The 23,884-nt window shown below is 44.8% G+C and overlaps 2 protein-coding genes across 2 annotated transcripts in view; one reads left to right on the forward strand and one right to left on the reverse strand.

The window, feature by feature from the left end:
• The window catches only part of LOC137436602 (potassium voltage-gated channel subfamily KQT member 4-like), a 281,048-nt gene that overhangs the window by 163,066 nt on the left and 94,098 nt on the right, over nt 1–23,884 (forward strand). The window contains exons 7-9 of the mRNA XM_068130541.2: nt 41–136; nt 2,342–2,436; nt 10,967–11,199. Coding sequence (XP_067986642.1) covers nt 41–136; nt 2,342–2,436; nt 10,967–11,199 — 424 coding nt within the window. The remainder of the gene's footprint in view (nt 1–40; nt 137–2,341; nt 2,437–10,966; nt 11,200–23,884) is intronic.
• LOC144894256 (uncharacterized) lies at nt 14,238–16,736 on the reverse strand. The gene is made up of 2 exons (XM_078786599.1): nt 15,216–16,736; nt 14,238–15,106 (listed from the first exon to the last, which is right to left on the reverse strand). Exons 1-2 carry the CDS (start codon nt 15,427–15,429, stop codon nt 14,820–14,822), a joined length of 501 nt encoding a protein of 166 aa, XP_078642725.1. The 5' UTR covers nt 15,430–16,736; the 3' UTR covers nt 14,238–14,819.

Genomic DNA, 23,884 nt, shown 5'->3' on the forward strand with positions numbered 1-23,884 from the left:
GCTCCATCGAAACGATGACCATCAACCTGTACTCTTTCAGGGCATCCTTGGCTCGGGCTTTGCTTTGAAGGTCCAGGAGCAGCACAGGCAAAAGCACTTTGAGAAACGACGAAGCCCGGCAGCTTCCCTCATCCAGGTGCGGTATGCTTGTACAGTCTGGCCAGTTCAGTGTTCCCATTTCACTAAAGTGTTCCTCGTGATGATGAGACATCCAATACTCCATGATTGCAAGCTCTACCTAAATATATTACCTTGGGGGTTGGTGAAAAAGGATCGAATGCTCGCTTTAAATAGTTTGGATATTGTTATCAAATATCAGTAAGAAACATTACATCATCAAGCTGGTTACAAATTACATTACAAATGGTCTCAGGTTATGGGACAACCAGCTCGTGTAGCTGGAAATCCACAAGTTATTGAAGATGAATAACAAACATGGAATGTTCTGTAAATTGCTTACAGAATCGGATCGTATGACTCCTGCACACAAAGTTGTATTGGCACCTCAGGGCAAACACCATTTGCTACAATTATATATTACTAGGAATAGTAGCCGTGCCCAATGACGGTAAAAGCAAGCAAAAGTATCCATCCCCAGTGACGGCAAAAGTTTAAGTTAATCTATCAAGTTAAATTATTTCATGGACTTTATAAAGTTTAATTACGTTGCACTCTTGGTTTCACTCAGACAAAGCCCTGAGCTACTTCTACCACCCACCACGAAATGAGGTACAAATGTGGGTGGCAGAGATTGAATTTGTCTAAAAAGATTGCAAAATATCCTGCTTGCGAAACAAAATTTGCCATCAACAATATTCATGCCTGTTCTCCCATTATTTCAAAGGTGAATGTTGTGCTTTTCAAACACAGAGCTGGAAGAGGCCGCCGTAAACGGGAGACAGACGAACGCATGGACAGACACCACAGACACGGTTCGCAATATATAAAAAATGGCTTCCCTTCTAAGGAACTTCAACATAGGAGACAATTTGTCTCACCAAGCTTGCACAATGGTTGCCAAGTTTTTTGTATACAGAGTCAAGGTTCGTGAAAGTTAGAACAGTGAACGGATCAGGAAGCAAGAGGACAAAAGAAACAGTAGAGAAGGGAGGGGATGGGACACCAACAGCAGAGTTGAAGGACAAAATATAGGGAGACTTGGACAAATAATGGGGTCAGACAGGATGGATACAGAAGGAAACTCCTTTCCGCCCACCCCCTCTTTCCTATCCCCCTCCCCTCTCTCTCTCCTGCTCCCTCTCCCCCTTCCCCTCCACCTCTCTCTCCACTTTACCCTCTCCCCTACTCTCCCACCTCCTCTCTCTCCCCCACTTTCTTCTCATTCTCTCTCTCCCTCTTCTCTCTCTCCCCCCTCTTCTCCCTCTCACCTCTCTCTCCCATCTGCACTTTCTCCCCTATCCCTTCTCCCCCTTTCTTTCCCCATCTCTCTCCCCCTCCTCTACTCCTTCCCCCCTCCCTCTTCTCACTCTTCCCACATCTCTCTCCCCTCTTTCTCCTTTTCTTCTCCCCCTCGATCTTCTCTCTCTCCCCATTTTCATTACTCTCCCCCTCCATTCTCTCTCTCTCCTCTCCCCTCACTCTTCCCTCTCATCACTCCCCTTCCCCCCTCCACTCTCTCCCATCCTCCTTCTATATTTCTATGCTCTATCCTTTTTAAATGTTGAGCATACAGGTTCACAGAGCATCTATGCTGCCGAAGCAGCTTCCTGAGCAAGGGTTATACTGGCTGGTTTGTCATGGCCTTCCCAGCAGTAGTTCGGGCAGGAATTTGTCATTGTATCAGGGTGCTGGTGATAGCTCGCCTTAAGTCTTCGCGAAGGACAGCATGAGGATCTTTAATGTCCACAAACTAATGTCAGTAGACGGGAAGCCCAGTTTAACATCCATCGGAAGGACAGCACATACATTGATGATTCACCCAGTCTGTGAAACACTGGGATGACAGTTTATATAGCTGGGTCAGGATTCAAACTGAGGCTAGACCGCTTAGAGGTGATTGTGCACACCTCGAGGCCATCCTGTCAGCTGATGTCGTATCTTAACGCACTTTAATAAACAAACTAGTATCATGCATTTCTGCTGCTAGGATGTTGAGCTTTGCCTGCTTACGGAGCTTTTCAAAAGCAGCGTCGGAAGCGGCTACCGGAAATAGGAGACAGCGGAATGCACAAACAGACAGCACATTTTCCATTATATAATATATTTATCTTTTGCACTACAAAGACAATACGTTTGAAGATGTCAGGACAGTGTGTCTATATTTTGAATGCTGATGATTGTTAAGTTATCTGTTATTTTAACCTGCACTTTTATGTTACAGTGTTTCTGGAGGTTCCATGCAACTGATGAGTGTTCCACCTTGATTGCCACCTGGAAACCTTACCTGAAGGCCTTGCACACTTGTGGTGTGGCAAGGTGTGTGACATACATCTCTAAATATCTTCTTCTTTTTTTTCAAATAAAATTGCTCGTCCATGAGTTTACCTAAGGAATATGTCTGTCTCTCCGTCTGTGTCCATTGACTGTAATAATCCTCAAAGCATCATAACTGCAGTAGCTATCATGATGTTTCAGAAGGCATCAAAATCCAGTGGTGTTCACCTCACCTTTGGATGACTTCCATGGTATTTTAAGGTAAAAAGGCAACTTCATTAGGCTGCAGAAATCGACAGGCACAAGCACGGGGGCAACTTTTGAACTGTTGCTTCAACAAAAAGCAGTATTAAGGAATGAAACTGCAAGCAAAGAAGTAAACAGGGGATAGGCAGGAGAAGACGGTATAAAAAAACAATTGTTGTTTCGGCTTACAACAAAGAGTGGAGAAACCCTCAAGTGAAGTCTGAGGAAAGAGGTTGATACTGAAACATAATTTTGTAACAGGATTTTAAATTTCTCACTGTCCAAAGACTTCCCCAGGGGTATTTTCTGGCTGACCATCCGTCAGGTGATTGCTGTCGATAACTTGACCATTCAAAGGCAGTTGTGTGAACTGTGCAATGGCAACCCCCCAAAATATCGCATAAACCTGCCACACTACCCTTGAAGTAAACATATTCGTAAACCAACCAGTCATCCTACCACATACTGTATACTGGTGCTCACACTATCGGTGTAAAGAGCACTGTAGCTGCAGTATGCAATCTGATGTCACATTGACGATGATTGCAGATACAAGCTTAACCGTCAAGCCAATTATTCTGTCAGAAAAATTTGCAGTTGGACGTTGCTGGGCCTTCATTTCACCCGCTATGGGCAGATTAAGCTGTGAATTAGAAGACATAAAGCTATGAACTTGGCTAATGTACAGCCAAGTTATTTTTAACCTACTCTTGTCAAATGATTTGTATTTGGATACAAAGTCTAGGCTCATGGAAGAGCGAGAATGAGGGCAGAAAAACAACACACTGACAGTGGAGCAGTTGGACAGCAGACACACATAAGAAGCAAGGAACATGAATGACCAGGAAGAAGAAAGGGAGACAAAGAAGGATCAGAGAGATGTGATCCAGAAACACCAGCCCATTATGGAAAACAGGACTCTACTGACCACTGGACATAGGAATTGTTTGCTGCAAGAAGAATAGATTTTCTCAGGAAGGTCTTTGCATGATCGAGGATGGATTCAGAGGGCAGCTTTTATCTGCCAAGGAAAGGTCATGGCCAATGATGAGGACCAGAAAATTAAGAGACTGAAATGATTCCAGAAGTCAATCCAGGAAATATGTAGTCAATGAGCGTTAGATGTTCCTTCTGGAGGGAGAGACGTTGAGAAGGTGAGATTTGTTTGGATTGAATGGCATGGCTGATCGATATCTGAATCGTTCCAGGTTATCAGAGAAAGAGAGAGAAATAGAAGCAGCTACGGTGTGTCTGTCTGTGGATGTAGTATTCCAAGCATTAATATGTGGAGTCATCTGAAAAGGGAGAACATGGTGCTGCAGGGTGGCAGACAGATCCGTCGTGTATATAAGGAACAATACTGCACCAAGATAATGCCTTAAGGAAACTCCAACCTCTACTTGGAGAGTAGATGAAAGGCCTTTGATGTGTGCCACATGCTGACCGAGCGAGTGGTCCTGTTGCAGAGACAGGAAAGAATGCAGTCTAGCTTGCCACAGGCAGAAAGCTTGGCAATTAGAGTGTGATCCAGACTGCGTATAATGTTCTGGATATGTATAGAAACACTGCCCTGACATGTTATTTGAGATTCATGGGAGGTAGCACTTGATGTCACCTGTGATAATGGATTACATGACTTCGCTTATTATCGGAAGTAAACGAACTGGTCTGTCGCGGAGAGGATATTTCTGCACTCCTCTTGCATCTGGGAATTATGTTGGCTGACTTTCAAGCAGATAAGGGGTGGCATAAGCTAAGGAACAAGCTGAAGGCAGCAGCCATGGAACAAGCAAGAGCAGGATTTCCGAATGCAGGTAATGATGCCATGCGAGCCCTTTGCCAATGTAGAGTCAAGGCTGGTGAGAACATTTTCTTCCATCTTGGGTGAAAAAGTGTGTATCTGGAACGTAGCAAAAAAAAATATATTAACATCACAGGGGAGGGATTGAGCCTAAAAAATAAGAGGGCCCCCATGCGTGAAAAGGCAAAGAAACAAGCATTCTGAGTATTGTGCTGCAATACATGTCCCCTACCGGCAGTCTGTCGTCCGGAAAACTGTTGGGGAAATTACCAAGGGTTATTTACCCACAGGTTCTGAATCGTTCCCAATCCCTAATTACCTCAGGATGGGCTCACCTGTGATTCACACTCGGGACTTCGATTTATACACCTTGCAGACAGGTCAGCAGAAGCACGAGAAAATAAGTTGTTGATAAAGAACATTTCAAGTCGCTAAATATCAGTAATTTATTATATTTTCTGGTTCACGATCAATGATCGAGGTGTGTATATATATGTTGCTCGGCTTGGCTCCGCCCCTCACGAAAGCGCGCGCTGTGTCGCGCTTTTGATGTTCGCGAGACGAGGCTAAGGGCGCGCGGTGCGGCTTGAGAACTCTAGAATAAACAAGAGATATCCATTTTTTAAAATATTTTCGTTTAATTAACGATATCTGCCAAACCACGTGCCCTATCGCAAATTCCAAAATGACATTTTAGTAGATTGACTTGCTGAACAGATCTGTGAAGTTTCCCCTTGATTGGATCAAAAATGAGAGAGGGGCTCGGTTTTAAAGGTTCATGCTTAAAAACGTCATAACTCTGAAACCATACGATGCATGACGTCATGCTCGCTGACTTTTTTGTTCGTCATCAGTATGCGATTCTGACTGCAAAGTTTGGCCTCGATCTGTTCAGCCGTTGCAGAGAAAAAGGGGTTTTTGTGTTTTCACAAAAAACAATATGGCGGTCGAACCAGATGACCTGTGACGTCATAATTACCATTAAAATATTCTACAGACCGAGTCCCCCCTACGGTGAAAATTTGATCTTAATCGGTCCTATTATTGCAGAGAAAATCATTTTTAAAGGAAATTAAAACTTAAAATGGCACTGAGTTAAGGGTCATCAGAATTATCAGAATTCCCAAAGTTCAAAGTGCCATAACTTTGTCAAAAATGATCGAAACGTCATGGAGTTCGAACTTGATCTGTAACTTATCATGAGGAAACCATGTGCCAAGTTTGAAATCATTAGCGTTAAGCGTTTAGAAAAACAGTCCGGAAAACTGTTCTTTGCGTGACGGACTGACAGACGGACTGACAGAATAAAATATGTTAATAATGATGTCATAGGTGCCTCCATTATTATGTCATAATTCGACAAGTACAAAACTTCATCCGAGCAAGATGAAATTTCTTGAACGTCCTGTAGGCATAAATTGGTGGAGAAAAAAATATTGATGAGGTCATAGGTCATGTGGTTCGGCCGCCATCTTCGAAAAACCGAAAAACGTTGCACCTCGATATCTCTGAAAGCGCTGCATAGGAAAAATTGAGACATAGCTCATTGTAAAGAACTCTCCATGGGGATTAAAATGTTAATAATGATGTCATAGGTGCCTCCATTATTATGTCATAATTCGACGAGTACAAAACTTCATCCGATCAAGATAAAATTTATTGAGCATAATCTAGGAATTAATTAGTTTAGAAAAAAAATAATGACGTCATCGGTCACGCGGTTCGGCCGCCATATTTGTTTTAACACGAAAGCCTTAGAAAAACACCAAATACATCCTGGCGAGGGTTTGCAATCTCTGCTCTTTTTCTTGTTTTTAAGTGATTCTTCACCATTGTGAGATGGAGCCAAACACGATATACAGTCACGTGAAAAAGTAAGTACACCGCATGTAAAGTTTTGACCTTTTCAACATATATCAAAATACAGCTATTTGATTTTCATTTCAACAATATTGACAGATAAAGGTGATATAGTATAACAAATATCATGACACATTTACATTTTGTAGTCCATTGTATAATTAAATTAAACATAAATGCATGTGGAAAAAGTAAGTACACCCTTGGCTCTAATAGGTGGTATTGCCCCCTTTGGCAGAAACAACCTCAAGTAGGCGTTTCTAATAACTGTCCACCAGTCTCTGACATCGACTGGGAGAATTTTTTCCCACTCCTCCATGCAGAATTCTTTCAGCTGTGAGATGTTTGAGGGGTTTCTTGCATGCACAGCTCGTTTCAAATCCCCCCACAACATCTCGATGGGATTTAGATCCGGGCTTTGACGTGTCCATTCCAGAACCCTCCATATCTTTCTTTTCAGCCATTCCTTGGTGGATTTACTGGTATGTTTATCGTCATTGTCATGTTGCAAGGTCCACCTTCGGTTGAGCTTCAACTTTCCGACAGATGGCCTCACATTATCCTCAAGCACCCTCTGGTACAATGAAGAATTCATAGTGGATTCTATGATGGTGAGCTGTCCAGGCCCTGATGCAGCAAAGCTGCCCCAAACCATAATATTTCCATCACCATGCTTTGCAGTTGGTATCAGGTTCTTGTGGTCAAATGCTGTCTTTGCTTTTCGCCAAACATGTCTTCTGGTACTGTGGCCAAATAGCTCTACCTTTGACTCATCTGTCCAGAGCACATTTTTCCAAAAGTGCTGGTCTTTGCCTCGGTGTTCATTGGCAAACTTTAGTCTTGCCCTGATGTTCTTTCTGGACAGCAAAGCTTGCCTCCTGGCACACCTCCCATGTAGATCAAATTTGTGCAGCCTCTTTCTAATGGTAGACTCGTGCACTTTGACATCAACAGTGGCAAGAGCTACCTATATGTCCCGTGATGACATTCTGGGGTTCTTAGAGACTTCTTTCAGCATCTTGGGGTCTGCTCTCGAGCTGACCTTGCTGGGGCGGCCTGGCCTGAACAAGTTGGCAGTTGTTTGGAATCTTCTCCACTTGTAGAAGATCTTCTGGACAGTCGAATGATTGATTTCAAATTGTTTGGAGATCTTTTTAAATCCCTTCCCAGACTCGTAGGCATCTATAACCTTCTTTCTGAAGGCCTCAGAGCTCTTTTGATCTCGGCATGGTGACGCCGCACACTTCAACAACAAAGAGCAAACCAAACGATATGTCTGAGGTTTAAATAAGACCGGTTCCTCAAGATCCTCTCTAACGATGTTCCAATCATTTGCACCTGAGCTGGTGCATCTGATTCTAATTTTAGGTATTTGAAGTAGTGATAAATGTAGGGGTGTACTTACATTTTCCACATGCGAAATTTGCATTTATGTTTATTTAAATTATACAATGGACTACAAAATGTAAATGTTTCATGATATTTGTTATATTATATCACCTATATCTATCAATATTGTTGAAATGAAGATCAAATAGCTGTATGTTGAAATATGTTGAAAAAGTCAAAGCTTTACACGGGGTGTACTTACTTTTTCACGTGACTGTATAGCACGATATTTCTAGAAGTTATGGACGGATTGTGACGAAACTTGGTGGACAGGTTGGGTGTTTGGCAAGGAATAATTGTTCCAATTTTGGTGAAGATCTGCTTCTGGATCCAGATCAGAGGATTTTTTTGGTTGTTTCCTCACCATTGAGTGATAGAGGTAGAACCGATATATAAAACGATATCTTAAAAGGTTTTGGACTGATTTGGACGAAACTCGTTGGCCAAGTGTGTGACGAGGACGGATTGGTTCAGTTTTGGTGAAGATCCGAATACGGATCTGGATACGATAATTGTTTTTTTGTATTTTTTGAAGTGATTTTTCAACATTGAGCAATAGGGCTAAAAGCAATATACAGTACTGTCCTATATAGCATGTTATTTCAAAAAGTTACGGACGACTTATGACAAAACTAGGTGGATGAGTTGATTTGGCGACAAGAACAAGCCGATTCGATTTTGGTTCAGGTCCGGATCCAGACTGGCCTATCAGTGGGATACAAGACGTAAACTGTTCACTCTGGCAGAAGTATGCACTCTACCAAGTGCTGCTCTAGTTTGTGACTTAATTTTTTGCAAGTTGATAGAAGTCAGGAACACACAGCTGGGGAGGCTGTTTAAAAGAGAGACAGCGAGAGGGGAAAACGAGGGGGCATGGCAATTGGTACAGAGGGAAATGAGGCTTATGTAAAAAGGGTGACGATTTGAAGCTAGACTGGTGTTATGAACTGAGTGAAGATGAGGAGGAACAGAAGCAGAGTTCATCAGAGCATTGACTGGTATTAGTGGTAGCCGAGGTGCAGGGAAGAGTGCACAGTGGTGGGCAAAGGTTGATAGACAAAGTAGGATTGCTAATCAGACAGCCTTGGATTGGACACGATCCAGAATACCAGTGACTGAAGGAGGAGCGCTGCCTCAGGCATCGGAGCAGTATTCCACCACCAGTCTGACTTTGGATATGTAAAAGGTGATAAGCTGATGGGGTTGATGTACCTGCAAACTATGAAGAGCTCCCATCGGCTCATCAACTCCTATCAGCTTCTCCCATCAATAAGTAAAAAATAGAACAATCTGGTGGCAGAGAGGGATGGGCTCTTTAGCTTTAGAAGCAAACAGCTGAGATGGAACATAATGCGTTGTCTCAAGCAGAGTCTACTGTGAAGTAATTTGAAGTAAGATTGGTGATGGAGGGGAAGCAGAGATCAGGAGCAGGCTTAACAAAGTGCTACCCTGACTTTCAGGAAGGAGACAGGTAGGAGAGTTTCGACTTAAAATTTGCCTGATTATGCTTTCTGGCTCACCTGATGAATGGCACGCATTTGTTGTGAGCCTAGGAAACTGACCTAAAGTTACCGGAGTGGTGAGTCTTCAATGGTGGGAAATTAAGCTCCTTGATTGCCAATGCCTTGCCACAGGATTCTGTGCACCACAGCCTCGAGGATGGATATGATAGCTGCAGACGAGGTGAGGTAAACCTATGCATGAGAGAGAAAGCAGGCCATTGTGAAAGCATTCTCAGGCAGGGTTTTATCACATGCAGAGGGAAGGAAGACAAATATTTTGTGAAGGGATAGATTGCAGTCACCGTCATTTCATCTGAACACATCACCAGAATCTGTAGTACTGTGGTAGCTCTCTAACCACAGCCAGCGAGATTTGGAATTATACAAGAATATGGATGGTCAGAGGCGCCACACAGCAGAGGAGAAATTGGAGAGGTTGTTTGGAAAATTAGTCCATACCAGGTACAGGAGGAAAGATGATCAGCCATTTGCAGTGATCTGGGTTGAAAAGTTTACATATTGGGTCAGAGTAATTGAATCACTGAAGGCGTTAGCTGCAATGCCATGGCTGCTGCTGGTTGCAAATCCCAATTCCAGCCAACTGGCATGGTCGCAGTTGAAAGTGCCATATATAAAGAAGAAGAAGATAGAGATGATTGGCTTCTGGTTGGTCCACGTCAGCATAAAGAAAGGTATATATAAATATATGGAGTTATATGGACTAGCAATGGTACCTGCCCTATGGGCGGGGCTTCAATTGGGAGGCCCAAATGAAAAGGCAAAATATCAGAAATTGAAGGCTTTTTTATTTTAAACGATTCTTATAAACATCCGTTAAATCATATCACACGCAAATCATCAAAATCTAAACTATTTGTAGAATTTCAATAAAAGGCACATCACTGTTCATATTGGTAAATATTATTCCATCGTGTTTGGAAAAACTAGAAAATTGGAAAAATTGGAAATTGGAAAAATTGGGGAAAAAATTGGAATAAGAATATAACCTATTTTTTCTCCAGGGGGTCCCAGGCTTACCCACCAAAATTTCGTTGCGATCGGTTCAGCCATTTTTGCGGTACCTGGGAACAGACGGACAGACAGACAGAAAGACAGACAGACAGACAGACATTTGGTGAATTATAGTAAGATGGTACACCACAAAGCCGAACCTTCCGTTGTTGTAGAGCAAACACACATATAGAGCTATACCAGGGTTTCTTTTAAGGTTTAGAGCAGATCATAGGCCGTGTCGGTTAAAGCTCGTAACATACACGGCAACCCCCAACACTCAGGTGAGGTCAGAGCTGTCCAATGGAAGAGAGCCAGTATATTATGGGTCAGTTCATACCCACAGCTATATTCTATATGACAGCTGTCTTATGTTAAATATAGTTGACAAATTCATCATCTTAACATGGTTGAATAATAAGAGGTTCAGATGCGATAGATACCTTGGTTTGGCTGTTGCAGGTAGTGGGCAGGCGAAAATGCTAATATAATTCCAGGGTCATTGATATGAGGTTTCTCCATCTTTTATACAGAAGTAATATGATGATCTGAAGGAATTCCTATATGAGCTTATATCACATGTAACATATTTTTACCATTAAAGTACAATCACTAATGAGACAATAAACTTTGCAAAAGCAGTATAACTAGTTTTAAAATGTGGAAATGTGATTGGACTTTAAAAGGTAAACAAACCAATACGTTTTGACAGGTCAGCTTCTTCCGTGGTGTCATTTTCCCCATCTTTCCATCCCGATCCTAGCCAGTGCAGGGGTTTCAATGATGTGAAGCATTTCTCGAGCCCTCAAGGAAACAGCGTAAGTGTAAATACAGCATTGGCTTCTGTGCCTCCGGGTGACCAGCGAGCATCTGACGCAAGTTCCGTTCCACCTATGAGCCCATCACGTGTTCATAAGAGTTGGAGTTTCAATGATCGAACTCGCTTCCGATCCTCACTTCGATTGCGCAATCATAACCTGCGGCGTTCCTCAGAAGGTTAGTAATGGAACAACGAATTTTGTCACTTCAAGCTTATTCTTCTCCAAAACTTCTTCCTTTGCTCGGCAGATAATTTATTTTTGGTGCTTCGGGGTGAATCCACATCTGTGTTGGAATATTGGTAATTTGTATTGGATGAACCCTTCACATTGTTTATTCTTGATAGAAGTTTGGTTCATTTTCAGGATCAGGTGTATTTCTGCAACTGTTCTTCAGCAATTGCTCCTCACATTTATTGGACGAAAAGGCGACTGTGCATACTAAAAGCAGCAGAAGAAACTCCTCTTTCAACCTCCGAGGTTGCTTCACCATAGGAGTAATACTGTGTGTATGTGTGGGCGCGCATGCATGTATATATATATATATATATATATATATATATATATATATATATATATATATATATACAGACTTGGCATTTAATATGGAATTTTTTTTTTTTCTTGACTTGGGCTTACTTTCTGAACTCGGTATATCAATCTGGTGAGTTTCTTTTACGCTTCGGTGATTTCTTTGTTAAAAGAACCATGTCACTGATTGTCTGTCGCAGCAAGAAGTCAATAACAGGATTATATCACAGGTGGCGTGACAAAATGTACGGACAGGTACATTTGACGATTGGCTTCACAATCGGGTATAGAAGGGTTGTTGCGTTCTGTATTAGTGGAAAACAACTGCTGCACATCTACAAAAGTTATTGCCGCTTCCCCTGGAGATGGTCCGTCAACTCGACAATGCTGTTTGTCATTTAGTGGTGGCTTTATGAAATTCCGGCATGAAACAGCGTGCTATTGCTCGGCAGTATGGCATCACTCAAGGTCAGGTGTCAAAGATCCTGAAACGAAATGCTCAGAGGGGTGTCCCTACTCCAATACCGAGGTCAGGACGTCCCCGCAGAACCACAAGGAGGGATGATCGCCAGCTGCACCGGTTAGTCCGCAATGGCCGTACCAAGTCAGCTAATCGGCTTAGGGCTGAGTGGCAGCAACTGACAAATGTGCCTGTATCCAGAAGGCTAGTCAACCAACGACTGGTTCAAGCAGGCGATTGTGCCAGGCGTCCCCTGAGAAAGCCACGTCTGACCAGACAACACCACCAGCGCCGATTGCAGTGGGCCAGAGAGCACCGTCAATGGCAGCCAGGACACTTGAATCATGTGATCTTCAGTGACAAGTCTAGATTTCTGGTCTATCATCAATATGGCCGTGTCCGAGTGCACAGACAAGTGCATGAAGCCTACAACGAAGATTGTATAGTGCCAAGAGTCAAAGCTGGAGGTGGTGGGGTGACCGTTTGGGCTGCTTTTCATGCAGGGGGCAAAACTGACCTGGTTGTTCTGAATGGAAACCTGAACCAGTTCAAGCACAGGGCCATTCTGGAAGAAACATTGCTTCCATTTGTTCGTGCAGCCTTTCGAGGAAACTTTGTCTTCCAAGATGACAATGCACGGCCTCATCGTCCTCGCAAGATCCAACACTTTCTTGCTGACCGTGGTGTAGAGCATATGGAGTGGTCTGCCATGTCCCTGGATATGAATCCGATAGAGAACTTGTGGGCAGAATTAACGCGTCAAATCGACCACTTGGACCAGCAGCCTGCCTCTGTGCTCGAATTGCAGCAGGCTATTGTAACTGCATGGCAAGCGATTCCTGTCCAAACCTTGGAAAATCTCGTGAACAGCATGCCTCAACGTGTACGTGCTCTCCTGAATGCTTGTGGGGGTTACACGAAGTACTGAACTGTAATTTTACTGTCCGTGATCCCAGTCGTAATTTAACTTTTGTTTTTGTTAAAAAAAATTTGGCTAATGTGCAAAATAAAGAGATACTTCTGGAAAACGTACAGAAGTTTAACACAGTACTGTCCATTAATTGAGTTCGATATCAGTTTACATCACTTTCAAGGATCAATTTATTTGTTTCGAAATGTCAAATGTGGTTTTTGTTTCTTTTAAAGGTCACATTAACAAAATCTAGAATAATTTCAATGAACTTTTGGTTCTAAGACATCTTGAAAAGTAAGTTCACCCCCACAAAAAAAGATATTCCATATTAAATGCCAAGTCTGTATATATATATACTGTATATATATATATATATATATATATATATATATATATATATATATATATATATATATATATATATACTGTATATATATATATATATATATATATATATATATATTGTTACGGACACGGTTTTTGGATGTTATTTTACCGAGCGGTGGTGTATTTAACCGCGTCCGAACAGTTACTCCCCGATTAGAACCCGATTCCACCCGAACGTTGACTAATCGCGCTACAGATATTCAATTGGGAAACCGCTAAAGCGACCGAAAGAGAAGAAGAGAGAAGAAAGACAGAATTTGGAGGAAGAACAGATTTATTATACACACACAAGCAATATTTTAGAGCGACCAATATTATTTACAGCAATAGATGGAAAAGAGCAGTCACACAGTGCATTGTTAACTTATTCTATTTCATTTACTTAATCCCCAAGACAAACGAGTAGGACAGGACGTTCACACTCACACGGTGGATATTGCAGGCAGGTAATGGCTCGAGGTTGATTGCTTGAGAGGAAGGCAAGGTCGGAGGCAGCAGCTTTCAACCCCTCGCGGTTTTGGCGGGAAAACCTCCGTCGCGTATCCGCGGCCGTCACGCGCTGGCTCGGCACACCTGCTCCTCTTCCTGGGGTGGAGCCGTCTCCCTCCGTTCAGCGCGTCTCTCCAACGACAGGGGATATTGCAGGCAGGTAGGTAGGTAGGGCTTGCGGTGGATTGCGCTCCTCTTCCAGGTCATCCCCCAGCGTATCTCTCAAGGCCTCTCTTTAAAGCAGTTCCTTACATTCGCTTTTATCACCTCCGGCGGAATTAAGCCGCCGGCTCCGAGGGCACGCCTACCGGGTCACTCACCGCGGTGTTGATTGGCTGTTAGGGCCGGTTCACTCCTGCCCTCTTCTGACGAGGTGGAGACACGCCTTTCTTCTCCGACCCTGTTTCATGGCCAATGGTGGTTGAAGAGAAAAACCGACCAAAATGCGGAAGGCAAATGGAAGGGAGGTTTTGGGGAAATTGGAAGGGCCTACGCTTATTTTGTTTGATACAATGCAAAGTCAATCTAGTGGAAAACACATACTTAGCCTACATGGAATAAGGAAATACACTATTTAAAAGATATATCGTGACCTGCGTGTATGTTCTATGAAATTAATTAGGAGGACGGCTGCGACCATTATTTACATTACCAGGATGTTACCATACCAAAACCATACTCTTCACATCCGTTACCCTTCCTCCAAAATTGTTACACTCCTCAAAACCCGTTACACTTCTCAAAACCCGTTACACTTCTCAAAATCGTTACACTGCACCCTCCTTTCTTCAGGCACGTCCTCGGGCCTACTAGACTTAACTGAGTGTGACATGTAGGTGTAATTCCCTCTACAATTAACCTGACCCTGAGTGTGACAATTTTAAAACACAAATAAGTATGTCCCCCTATTGCATTGCATCCTGTCTAACAGACTCAAGCCCACAGCTAACCGAATTACGGAATTATTCTGAAACTATACATTTACGGTGGGGAGCATTATTTACAATGACGTGATTTCTTATTTACAACGCAACCCAGGACCTGTGTGTTTTTTTTTTTTCTTTTTAGGGAACAAGAGAAAGAAATTCCTGTTGGGAGGGAGGAGACAGCACGCATTGCATCGATGCACCAGTACCAATACCACCAAAGCACCCAAAAGCACCCAAAAGCACCACAAGCACCACAAAGCACCACTCGGTGCGCAGTCACCATGGTTCATAATAAACACAACAAAACAACTGGTGGTGGTCTTCTCCTTGTCTGCTGGGCCGATGTTCTTCCTGACGTCTTCTGGCTTCATGCGGCCTATTTGGACATAATAAAAAGCACAACTTGTGTTCGTTTTTTATTATTATTTAGGGCCTCAGGGGCCAACTAAGGGTGGTCCACCTGTTTGGCATAGGTGCCACCTTACCGAGGTCCGCAAGCAAGATTCCCTGGCCACTATGGCCGGTCTCCAACAGAGGTGCTCTGCCCCAGAACCTGGGGTCCATCAAGTGGTACTTGGCCGCCGAACAGCGGTCCATAAAGTGGTACATCAACGCAATGCGTGCTGGTTCTGGGAATCTCGGGCGCACAATGGCCACCTCACGCACGCTCCCCTCGGCACCCAATGGCGCACAGGTCATGTGGGAGACAAAAGAAAGACAATTGAGCGAGGGGTAAGGTCACAAGGGTACACGTCAAACAAGGCAATGCAAGGTGAAATGCGTACGGAGGGCGAAGTGAGAAAGCTCGTCCCTACCGTACGTCACCCCCCTGTCACCTACACTACCCTTGCTCTTACCCCATATTTACAAAATCTACCCATTTACAAATTCGTCACTACTGTCACGTCTTCCCCATATTTCCCTTATACCAAATTCGTCACCACAATCCCTCTACTTCAAAATTTGCCATCACCAATTCATCATCAATCCTCCTAAGGAGGGAGAGATGGAATTACGCACAATGTCACACCCACGTCATGATGCGTCTCACAATCCAAACATTTGCATCATAAAAAATAATCAAAACATGGCATGGTGTGGAGTACCTGTCACCTCAGGTGAGTGGATGCAGATGGTGCGAGGAGATCCTTCATCCTACCTATCCTCTAAATGACTTTAACACACTTTACACTACCCGGGGTCTTTCCCTGCCAATCCATTGGCCAACTTACACTACGGGTTCTAATAACCAATTCCCATTGGCCAAACTGTGGTGCTCCTCAATTTTGGGGTCTCACTCCCCCGATTCATCTCCCGGTGCTCTAGCACAATTTCTGGGCTGCGACGTGTACCTCTCCCAACAGGTCTACCCACCTGCACACCTCCACCACTGTAGTTGCCACCCGAGCTTACCTAGCTCCTCACCCTAACCTAACTAACTGGGGACAGCCCCTCTCCTGGCTCTGTCACCCCTTGGTGCCCTCTGGCACTGGGCTACCCGGGTCCGTCCTCCGGATCCTCGGGCCCCATCCACACAACTACTACCGGCTCCCAGAGCCCACCTGCGGCCTCACCTGGCCGACATCCTTACAGTGGTGGAGTGCCCAAACCAACTACACACTAACAGGCTACACGCCCAGCCATTTCCACAACACCAACGCACCCATCCACATACCATTCTGTCACCCGCACCACAGATGCCAATATCCAACCACAATTTACCTGTACCCTCTACCTAACACTTACACTACCCGCCCCGGGTATCCGTGATGGGGGTCCACTCTTCCCCCATTCACACCTTCGCACCATCCACTCCACTCCACAATTTCCACCATACTCACTCCACGACCATCCATTCCAATACTCCATACCATTTATTCCATACACCTGTCTTTCATTCACCTGTCGTTGCACACCTGTGCAATCATACCTGGTGCCACCTGCACCCTCCTTTCTTCCTGGACCATTTGGTCAACACAACACGCAATCACCACTACTCCCTCATACACTGCTCCACACACCTGTTCAGTTGCACACCTGTGCAATCACACCTGTTCCATTCTCACCCGTTCAATCCTCACACACACGGCATCATCTCAGCTAACTACTCCCCTCTGAAACTTGCGCTTCCCAGTCGTCCCTTTAAACTATTGCGCTCCCACGTCATTATAATCCACACTAATCTACCTGCGTCCCCACTACAGGTATCAGTCACTAACTAACCTTAACGTTACCTAATGTCATCTTCGCTAGATCCCTACAATTATCCAAGCCCTCCCTGGCTCGGTTGTCATAGCCACCCCATAAACTATTGCGCATTTGCCCCCACCTGTGAGGGATGGTGGATTTGTCATCCCACCACATCGGGGGTCTCTCACTACCAATTTCGCTCGTCCAAATCCAACAATTCAAAAATTTTCCATTTACTGCCAATTCTATTCACTTTTCTAAATTTCGTTTTAAATCACTATCACTATCACCATCACCCGTCTACTTATTACATCCTCTCGGTGCGCCAATTCACATCTACAGCCCGGCTTCGTACAGCCGAGCACTGAACGCGGATTCTTTTGTGCTGGCGGCTGGATGCGTCCCGCATTCGGGGCAGGGGCGGGGGCTTACCCGGGCCGAGATCCCACGCATCACCTCGGCGTGAAGCCATCCAATGTCCCGATCTCGACCTGCCGGCACGTCTCAATAGAAAGTGGTCGCCATGACGACCCTTCCTATCGGGCGGCCCGCTCCGCCTAGTGGAGCCCGGACGCGGCCGCTCCACGCGAGGCCCAGCGTGGATCGCGCACGGCGGTCCTTTCGAACCCGCCGTGGCTCGGATCTCCGCTGGTTCTCGCGGCACGCGAAGCCCGGCACGCACCGAAGGCCCGATTCGGCTATAAGTCGTTCTAAACTCTACCCCGGTTACCGTCGACGCTTCACCTGCAGGCTTACATGCATACGCTACCTCTTTCTTGCTCATACATGCAGCCGTTCCCATTCTCCTCGTACCTTTTCTTTCACACCTCGGTACACTCACTCCGCTCACCGACTTGGTCACACACCTGACCACCGAACACTTTGGCACACATTCGTTGCTCGCACACCTCACCAATACACCTCTTCGCGCCCCCTCCTCGGTCACTTCCTCTGTGACAATCACAGGTGTGCCCTCATTCGCACACCCAACCACGTGCCTCACTACCAACTCAAATGTGCCTTCCCACACACGCTCTACCATTCCAGGTGTGCATCCTTCCATCCCAGGTGTACATCCTCGCTCACCTGTCACAACCAGCTCACTCTCCTTGTCACTCTCACTACTCTCACCACCACTCTTGACAGCGCACTCACCCTTACTTTCGACGGCACACTCTTTCCTCATGCACCCGTCCGTTACACACCTTTCTCGCGCACACTCTCCCGTTACACCCTCTGTAACACTCACCACAGACGTACACTTTCTCGTTACATCCTCTGTAACACTCACCACAGGTGTACACTCTCTCGTTACTTCCTCCGTAACACTCACCACACCGCGCTTCCCTGTGCTCCCTCGCACACGCGCTTCGACCAACTCACTCTTGACGGCACACTCACTCCTCGGCGTGCACTTTTTCCTCACACACCCCATGGTCGGACATTCTCGCACACCTCTTTTTTCGCACACCAGACCTGTCACACACTTCACCAACGGCCTTTCACGAACACCCGGATCCAAACCAATCCCCAAGCCGACTGAATCTCCCCTCACATCATGTACATTGCCACTCACCTCCGTACCTCGTCGCACCTCCTCCGCCACCTGCAAACTTTTTATTTGGTTAGTGAGCACCGCATCATGATTTGAACACAGACCTTGTACATATTCCATGACTTCCTCCTTTATCTCCCTCTTAGTTTCCCTCCGTCTCTTCTTAATTTCACTCACCTCTTCTCCCACTTCCTCTAATTTTTGTTTAACCTCTTTTATTTCTCGGTGCGTCCCCTCAAGTTCGTCCTCTAAGGCTACCGTGACCGTCTCTATGTGCATCCTCACCTGCCGGTCCTTTGTCTCCATTATCTCTGTCACCTCCTCCACCCTCATTGTCAGTTCCTCCCGTACCATCTGACATTGCCTCTGCGTCGCTATTAATTCGTTTTTAATTTCTTTTTGTGTCGCCTTTAACCCTCCTAGTACCGCAGTGTTCTTTTGAACCTGCTCCACTAACTTAGTTTGTCCCTCTGTCAGCTGTTCTACTCCTTTCGTCAGATCTTCTATTCCCCCCTGTAACTTTGCCGTATTATTTCTCACCTCTTTCTCTATACGCTTTTCGCCTCGCTTTACCTCCTCGCGCAGCCCCGAGACCTCCTCACTCATCCCTCTTCGTATTTCCTCCATCTGGTTCCCCATCTGTTCGATTTCCCGGGCGGATTGTTCCCCCATTTCCCGCAATTTGTCCTCCATCCTATTTTCTAACCCCATTAACCCATTTTTCACCCCCTCTAACTGATTCTCTTGAGCGGCCATTCTGTTTTCTACCCCCATTAACCCATTTTTCACCCCTTCTATCCCGTTGTCTAACCCCCCAAATTTAGCTTCTAGCCGTTCCCCCATTTCCCCCATTTTGCCCCCCATTGCCCCCATTTGGCCCTCTAATCGCTCACTATTAGCCCTCGCTTCGTCCCTCATTTTGTCCATAAGGGCCCCGATTTGTAGCAACAAAAGGTTTGAATCCACCAGGGGCGCTACCACGGTCGCGGGCGTGGCAAAATTTGGTGCCGCTACACCCACGTGCGCGAGGACGCCATTTTGCGCGTCTGACACCCCCTCAACCGCCTCCTCATTGCTCTCCTCCTCCCTTTCTTCCACATACATTTCCCATGGTTCCTGGGTTACCCCTAACCCGTCTATCTCCCCCACCGACATCCGATCGCCTTGATTGTCCATGGCGCGATCTCAAAATTCGGGTTTTATAAAACAACACAATTTCGTCCGCTTTATAATTTTGAGCGCGTGCAGCGCGCTCCGGGTCGATCTCACTCCCCGACACCAATTGTTACTCTAATAGTACAATTGGTGTTCCAAAATTTGGGCCTAACAAATTTAGTCCCAGGTTCGAATCCAACTCCTCGACACCAATTGTTACGGACACGGTTTTTGGATGTTATTTTACCGAGCGGTGGTGTATTTAACCGCGTCCGAACAGTTACTCCCCGATTAGAACCCGATTCCACCCGAACGTTGACTAATCGCGCTACAGATATTCAATTGGGAAACCGCTAAAGCGACCGAAAGAGAAGAAGAGAGAAGAAAGACAGAGTTTGGAGGAAGAACAGATTTATTATACACACACAAGCAATATTTTAGAGCGACCAATATTATTTACAGCAATAGATGGAAAAGAGCAGTCACACAGTGCATTGTTAACTTATTCTATTTCATTTACTTAATCCCCAAGACAAACGAGTAGGACAGGACGTTCACACTCACACGGTGGATATTGCAGGCAGGTAATGGCTCGAGGTTGATTGCTTGAGAGGAAGGCAAGGTCGGAGGCAGCAGCTTTCAACCCCTCGCGGTTTTGGCGGGAAAACCTCCGTCGCGTATCCGCGGCCGTCACGCGCTGGCTCGGCACACCTGCTCCTCTTCCTGGGGTGGAGCCGTCTCCCTCCGTTCAGCGCGTCTCTCCAACGACAGGGGATATTGCAGGCAGGTAGGTAGGTAGGGCTTGCGGTGGATTGCGCTCCTCTTCCAGGTCATCCCCCAGCGTATCTCTCAAGGCCTCTCTTTAAAGCAGTTCCTTACATTCGCTTTTATCACCTCCGGCGGAATTAAGCCGCCGGCTCCGAGGGCACGCCTACCGGGTCACTCACCGCGGTGTTGATTGGCTGTTAGGGCCGGTTCACTCCTGCCCTCTTCTGACGAGGTGGAGACACGCCTTTCTTCTCCGACCCTGTTTCATGGCCAATGGTGGTTGAAGAGAAAAACCGACCAAAATGCGGAAGGCAAATGGAAGGGAGGTTTTGGGGAAATTGGAAGGGCCTACGCTTATTTTGTTTGATACAATGCAAAGTCAATCTAGTGGAAAACACATACTTAGCCTACATGGAATAAGGAAATACACTATTTAAAAGATATATCGTGACCTGCGTGTATGTTCTATGAAATTAATTAGGAGGACGGCTGCGACCATTATTTACATTACCAGGATGTTACCATACCAAAACCATACTCTTCACATCCGTTACCCTTCCTCCAAAATTGTTACACTCCTCAAAACCCGTTACACTTCTCAAAACCCGTTACACTTCTCAAAATCGTTACAATATATATATATATATATATATATATATATATATATATATATATATATATATATATATATATATATATATATATATATATATATATATATATATATACAGTCGTGGCCAAAAATATTGGCACCCTCGCACTTTTTTCAAATAACACCATTTTCCCTAAAAATAAATTGAAATTCACAAAAGTATTTGGTCTTCACAATTCTTTGTTTCACTGTTAATATTACAGAACCTTTGTTTTTGATTCAGAACATAATATATCCTTTTAAATCAGAAAATAAATAGAAATGGCATTGACAAAATTATTGACACACCAGACTTAATATTGTCCTGCTGCAACTTCTGAACCAGGGAAGCAACACCTCTCGACTGGCAGTTTGGCCCACTCGTCTTGTGCAAACTGCTCCAGTTCTTCCAGATTTGAAGGGTGCCTTCTCCCAACTGCTGTTTTCAGATCTCCCCACAGGTGTTCAATGGGATTTAGATCTGGAATCATTGCTGGCCACTTCAGAACATTCCAGCATTTGTGTTGATCCATTCTTGGGTACTTTTGAAGTGTGTTTGGGATCATTGTCCTGCTGAAAAACCCATGACCTTTGACGGAGACCCAGCTGTCTGACACTGGGTTGAACATTGCGCTTGAAAATGCCTTGGTAATCTCCTGATTTCATGATGCCATGCACACATTAAAGGCACCCAGTGCCAGAGGCAGGCACAGCAACCCCAAAACATCACTGAACCTCCTCCATCTTTAACTGCAGGGAAGGTGTTCTTTTCTTTGAAGGCTTCATTTTGTTTTCTGCAAACATAGAGATGCTGTGCTTTACCACAAAGCTCTAAATTGGTCTCATCTGTCCAAAGGACATTCTCCCAGAAGGATTTTGGCTTGTTCAGGTGTGTTTTGGTAAACTCCAGTCGGGCTTTATTATGTCCCTCTCTCAGCAGCAGTTGGGTCCTCCTGGGTCTCCTTTCATTGATGTGGTGACGGATGGTGCGAGTTGAAACTGTCGTACCTTGTTTCTGAAGGTCAGCTTGAATCTGTTTGGCAGTTGATCGAGGTGCTTTCTCTACCATTCTAACAATCCTTCGCTGCAATATACGATCAAGTTTTCTCTTGTGGCCACGTCCAGGGAGGTTGGCTACAGTGCCATGGGCCTTAAACTTCCTGATAACATTGCGTACGGTGGACACAGGAACATCATGGTCCCTGGAGATGAACTTGTAGCCTTGAGATTGTCCATGCTTGGCTACAATCTTGTATCTGACCTCCTCAGACAAATCTCTGGTGTTCTTTCTTTTCTCCATGCTCAAGCCAAACAGTTCAATCTTGGTTTCATCAGACCACTGCATCTTGTTTCTCATAGTCTGAGAGTCCTTCAGGTGCTTTTTTGCAAACTCCAAGCGGGCTTTCATGTGTCTTTCACTGAGGAGAGGCTTCCGTCTGGCCACTCTGCCATAAAGCCCAGATCGGTGGAGTGTTGCAGTGATGGTTGTCCTTCTGGAAGTTTCTCCCATCTCCACACAGGATCTCTGGAGCTCAGCCAGAGTGGCCATCGGGTTCTTGGTCACCTCTCTTAGCAAGGCCCTTCTCCCCCGATTGCTCCGTTTAGCCGGGCGGCCAGCTCTAGGAAGAGTCCTGGTTGTTCCAAACTCCTTCCATTTAAGAATTATGGAGGCCTCTGTGCTCTTGGGAACCTGCAGTGCAGCAGAATTTTTTTTGTAGGCTTCCCCAGATCTGTGCCTCGACCCAATCCTGTCTCTGAGCTCGGCAGGCAGTTCCTTCGACCTCATGGCTTGGTTTTTGCTCTGATATGCATTGTCAGCTGTGAGACCTTATATAGACAGGTGTGTGCCTTTCCAAATCATGTCCAATCAATTGAATTTACCACAGGTAGACTCCAATCAAGGTGAAGAAACATCTCAAAGATGATCAAGATAAATGGGAGGCACCTGAGCTAAATTTCAGGTGTCATAGCAAAGGGTCTGAATACTTATGTCAATGTGATATTTCAGTTTTTTCTTTTTAATAAATTTGCAAAACTTTCTAAAATCCTGTTTTCTCTCTGTCATTATGGGGTATTGAGTGTAGATTGATGAGGGAAAAAATGAATTTAAACGATTTCAGCATCAGGCTGCAACATAACAAAATGTGAAAAAAGTGAAGGGGTCTGAATACTTTCTGAATGCACTGTATATTTTGGGAACTCATGTTATAACTGGTGTATAAGACTACATTTTGGGAGAGCGGGGTATATATTTACGTGTGTGTACGTATATGTGTGGGTGTGTATATAATTAAACTCGTTTACTGCATTAAACAAAGAGAACTTTAGTCGTACACCTGTTCTTGCACTTAAAAATGCTGCTGAAGTCATTATATGCTCTTTAAGATAACATTTTCACACATGTGCGCTTAGATGAAATTCCCAAACGCTGTTTGGACAATCTCATTGTGTGTTAGACACTCTGTGAGTGGAGGAAATCCTATCAGTTTACATTGCCGTCACTCAATATTTGTTCAAGATAAGCATCACGTCAACATATGGTGTTCTACGAACTCTGTTATAGGAGCGGAATTTTTGTATTGAGCTGACTGCGCAAGGCCTGGCAAATTACCACAATACACCAACCGCCGGAAGAGATCTGACTCAAAAATATCGACTTTATTAGTTACTTAAATTTTATTTTTCACACAAATAGCATCATTCTGAATTTAAAGATCTCCCCATGGAGCCTCCACCCAAGCTGTGCATGTCAGCCGCATTTTCGATCATAATTCATCTCTGTGAGTGTTGTGAAGCGTCTTGGAGTGTGGTCACAGATTGACAAATCTGATGTCTCATAAGCAGTCATTTGGAGA

The sequence above is a fragment of the Myxine glutinosa genome, chromosome 11, assembly GCF_964187855.1.
Source record: "Myxine glutinosa chromosome 11, kmMyxGlut1.1, whole genome shotgun sequence".
NCBI classification, from domain to species: Eukaryota; Metazoa; Chordata; class Myxini; order Myxiniformes; family Myxinidae; genus Myxine; species Myxine glutinosa.

What these genes read in the sequence shown, in the direction of transcription:
- LOC144894256 (XM_078786599.1), bottom strand. Translation starts at nt 15,429, where the DNA reads ATGACCTGTGCGCCATTGGGTGCCGAGGGGAGCGTGCGTGAGGTGGCC. An exon ending in AATCTTGCTTGCGGACCTCG is followed by an intron (nt 15,107 to 15,215) that starts GTAAGGTGGCAC and finishes ATGTCCAAATAG; the next exon opens with GCCGCATGAAGCCAGAAGAC.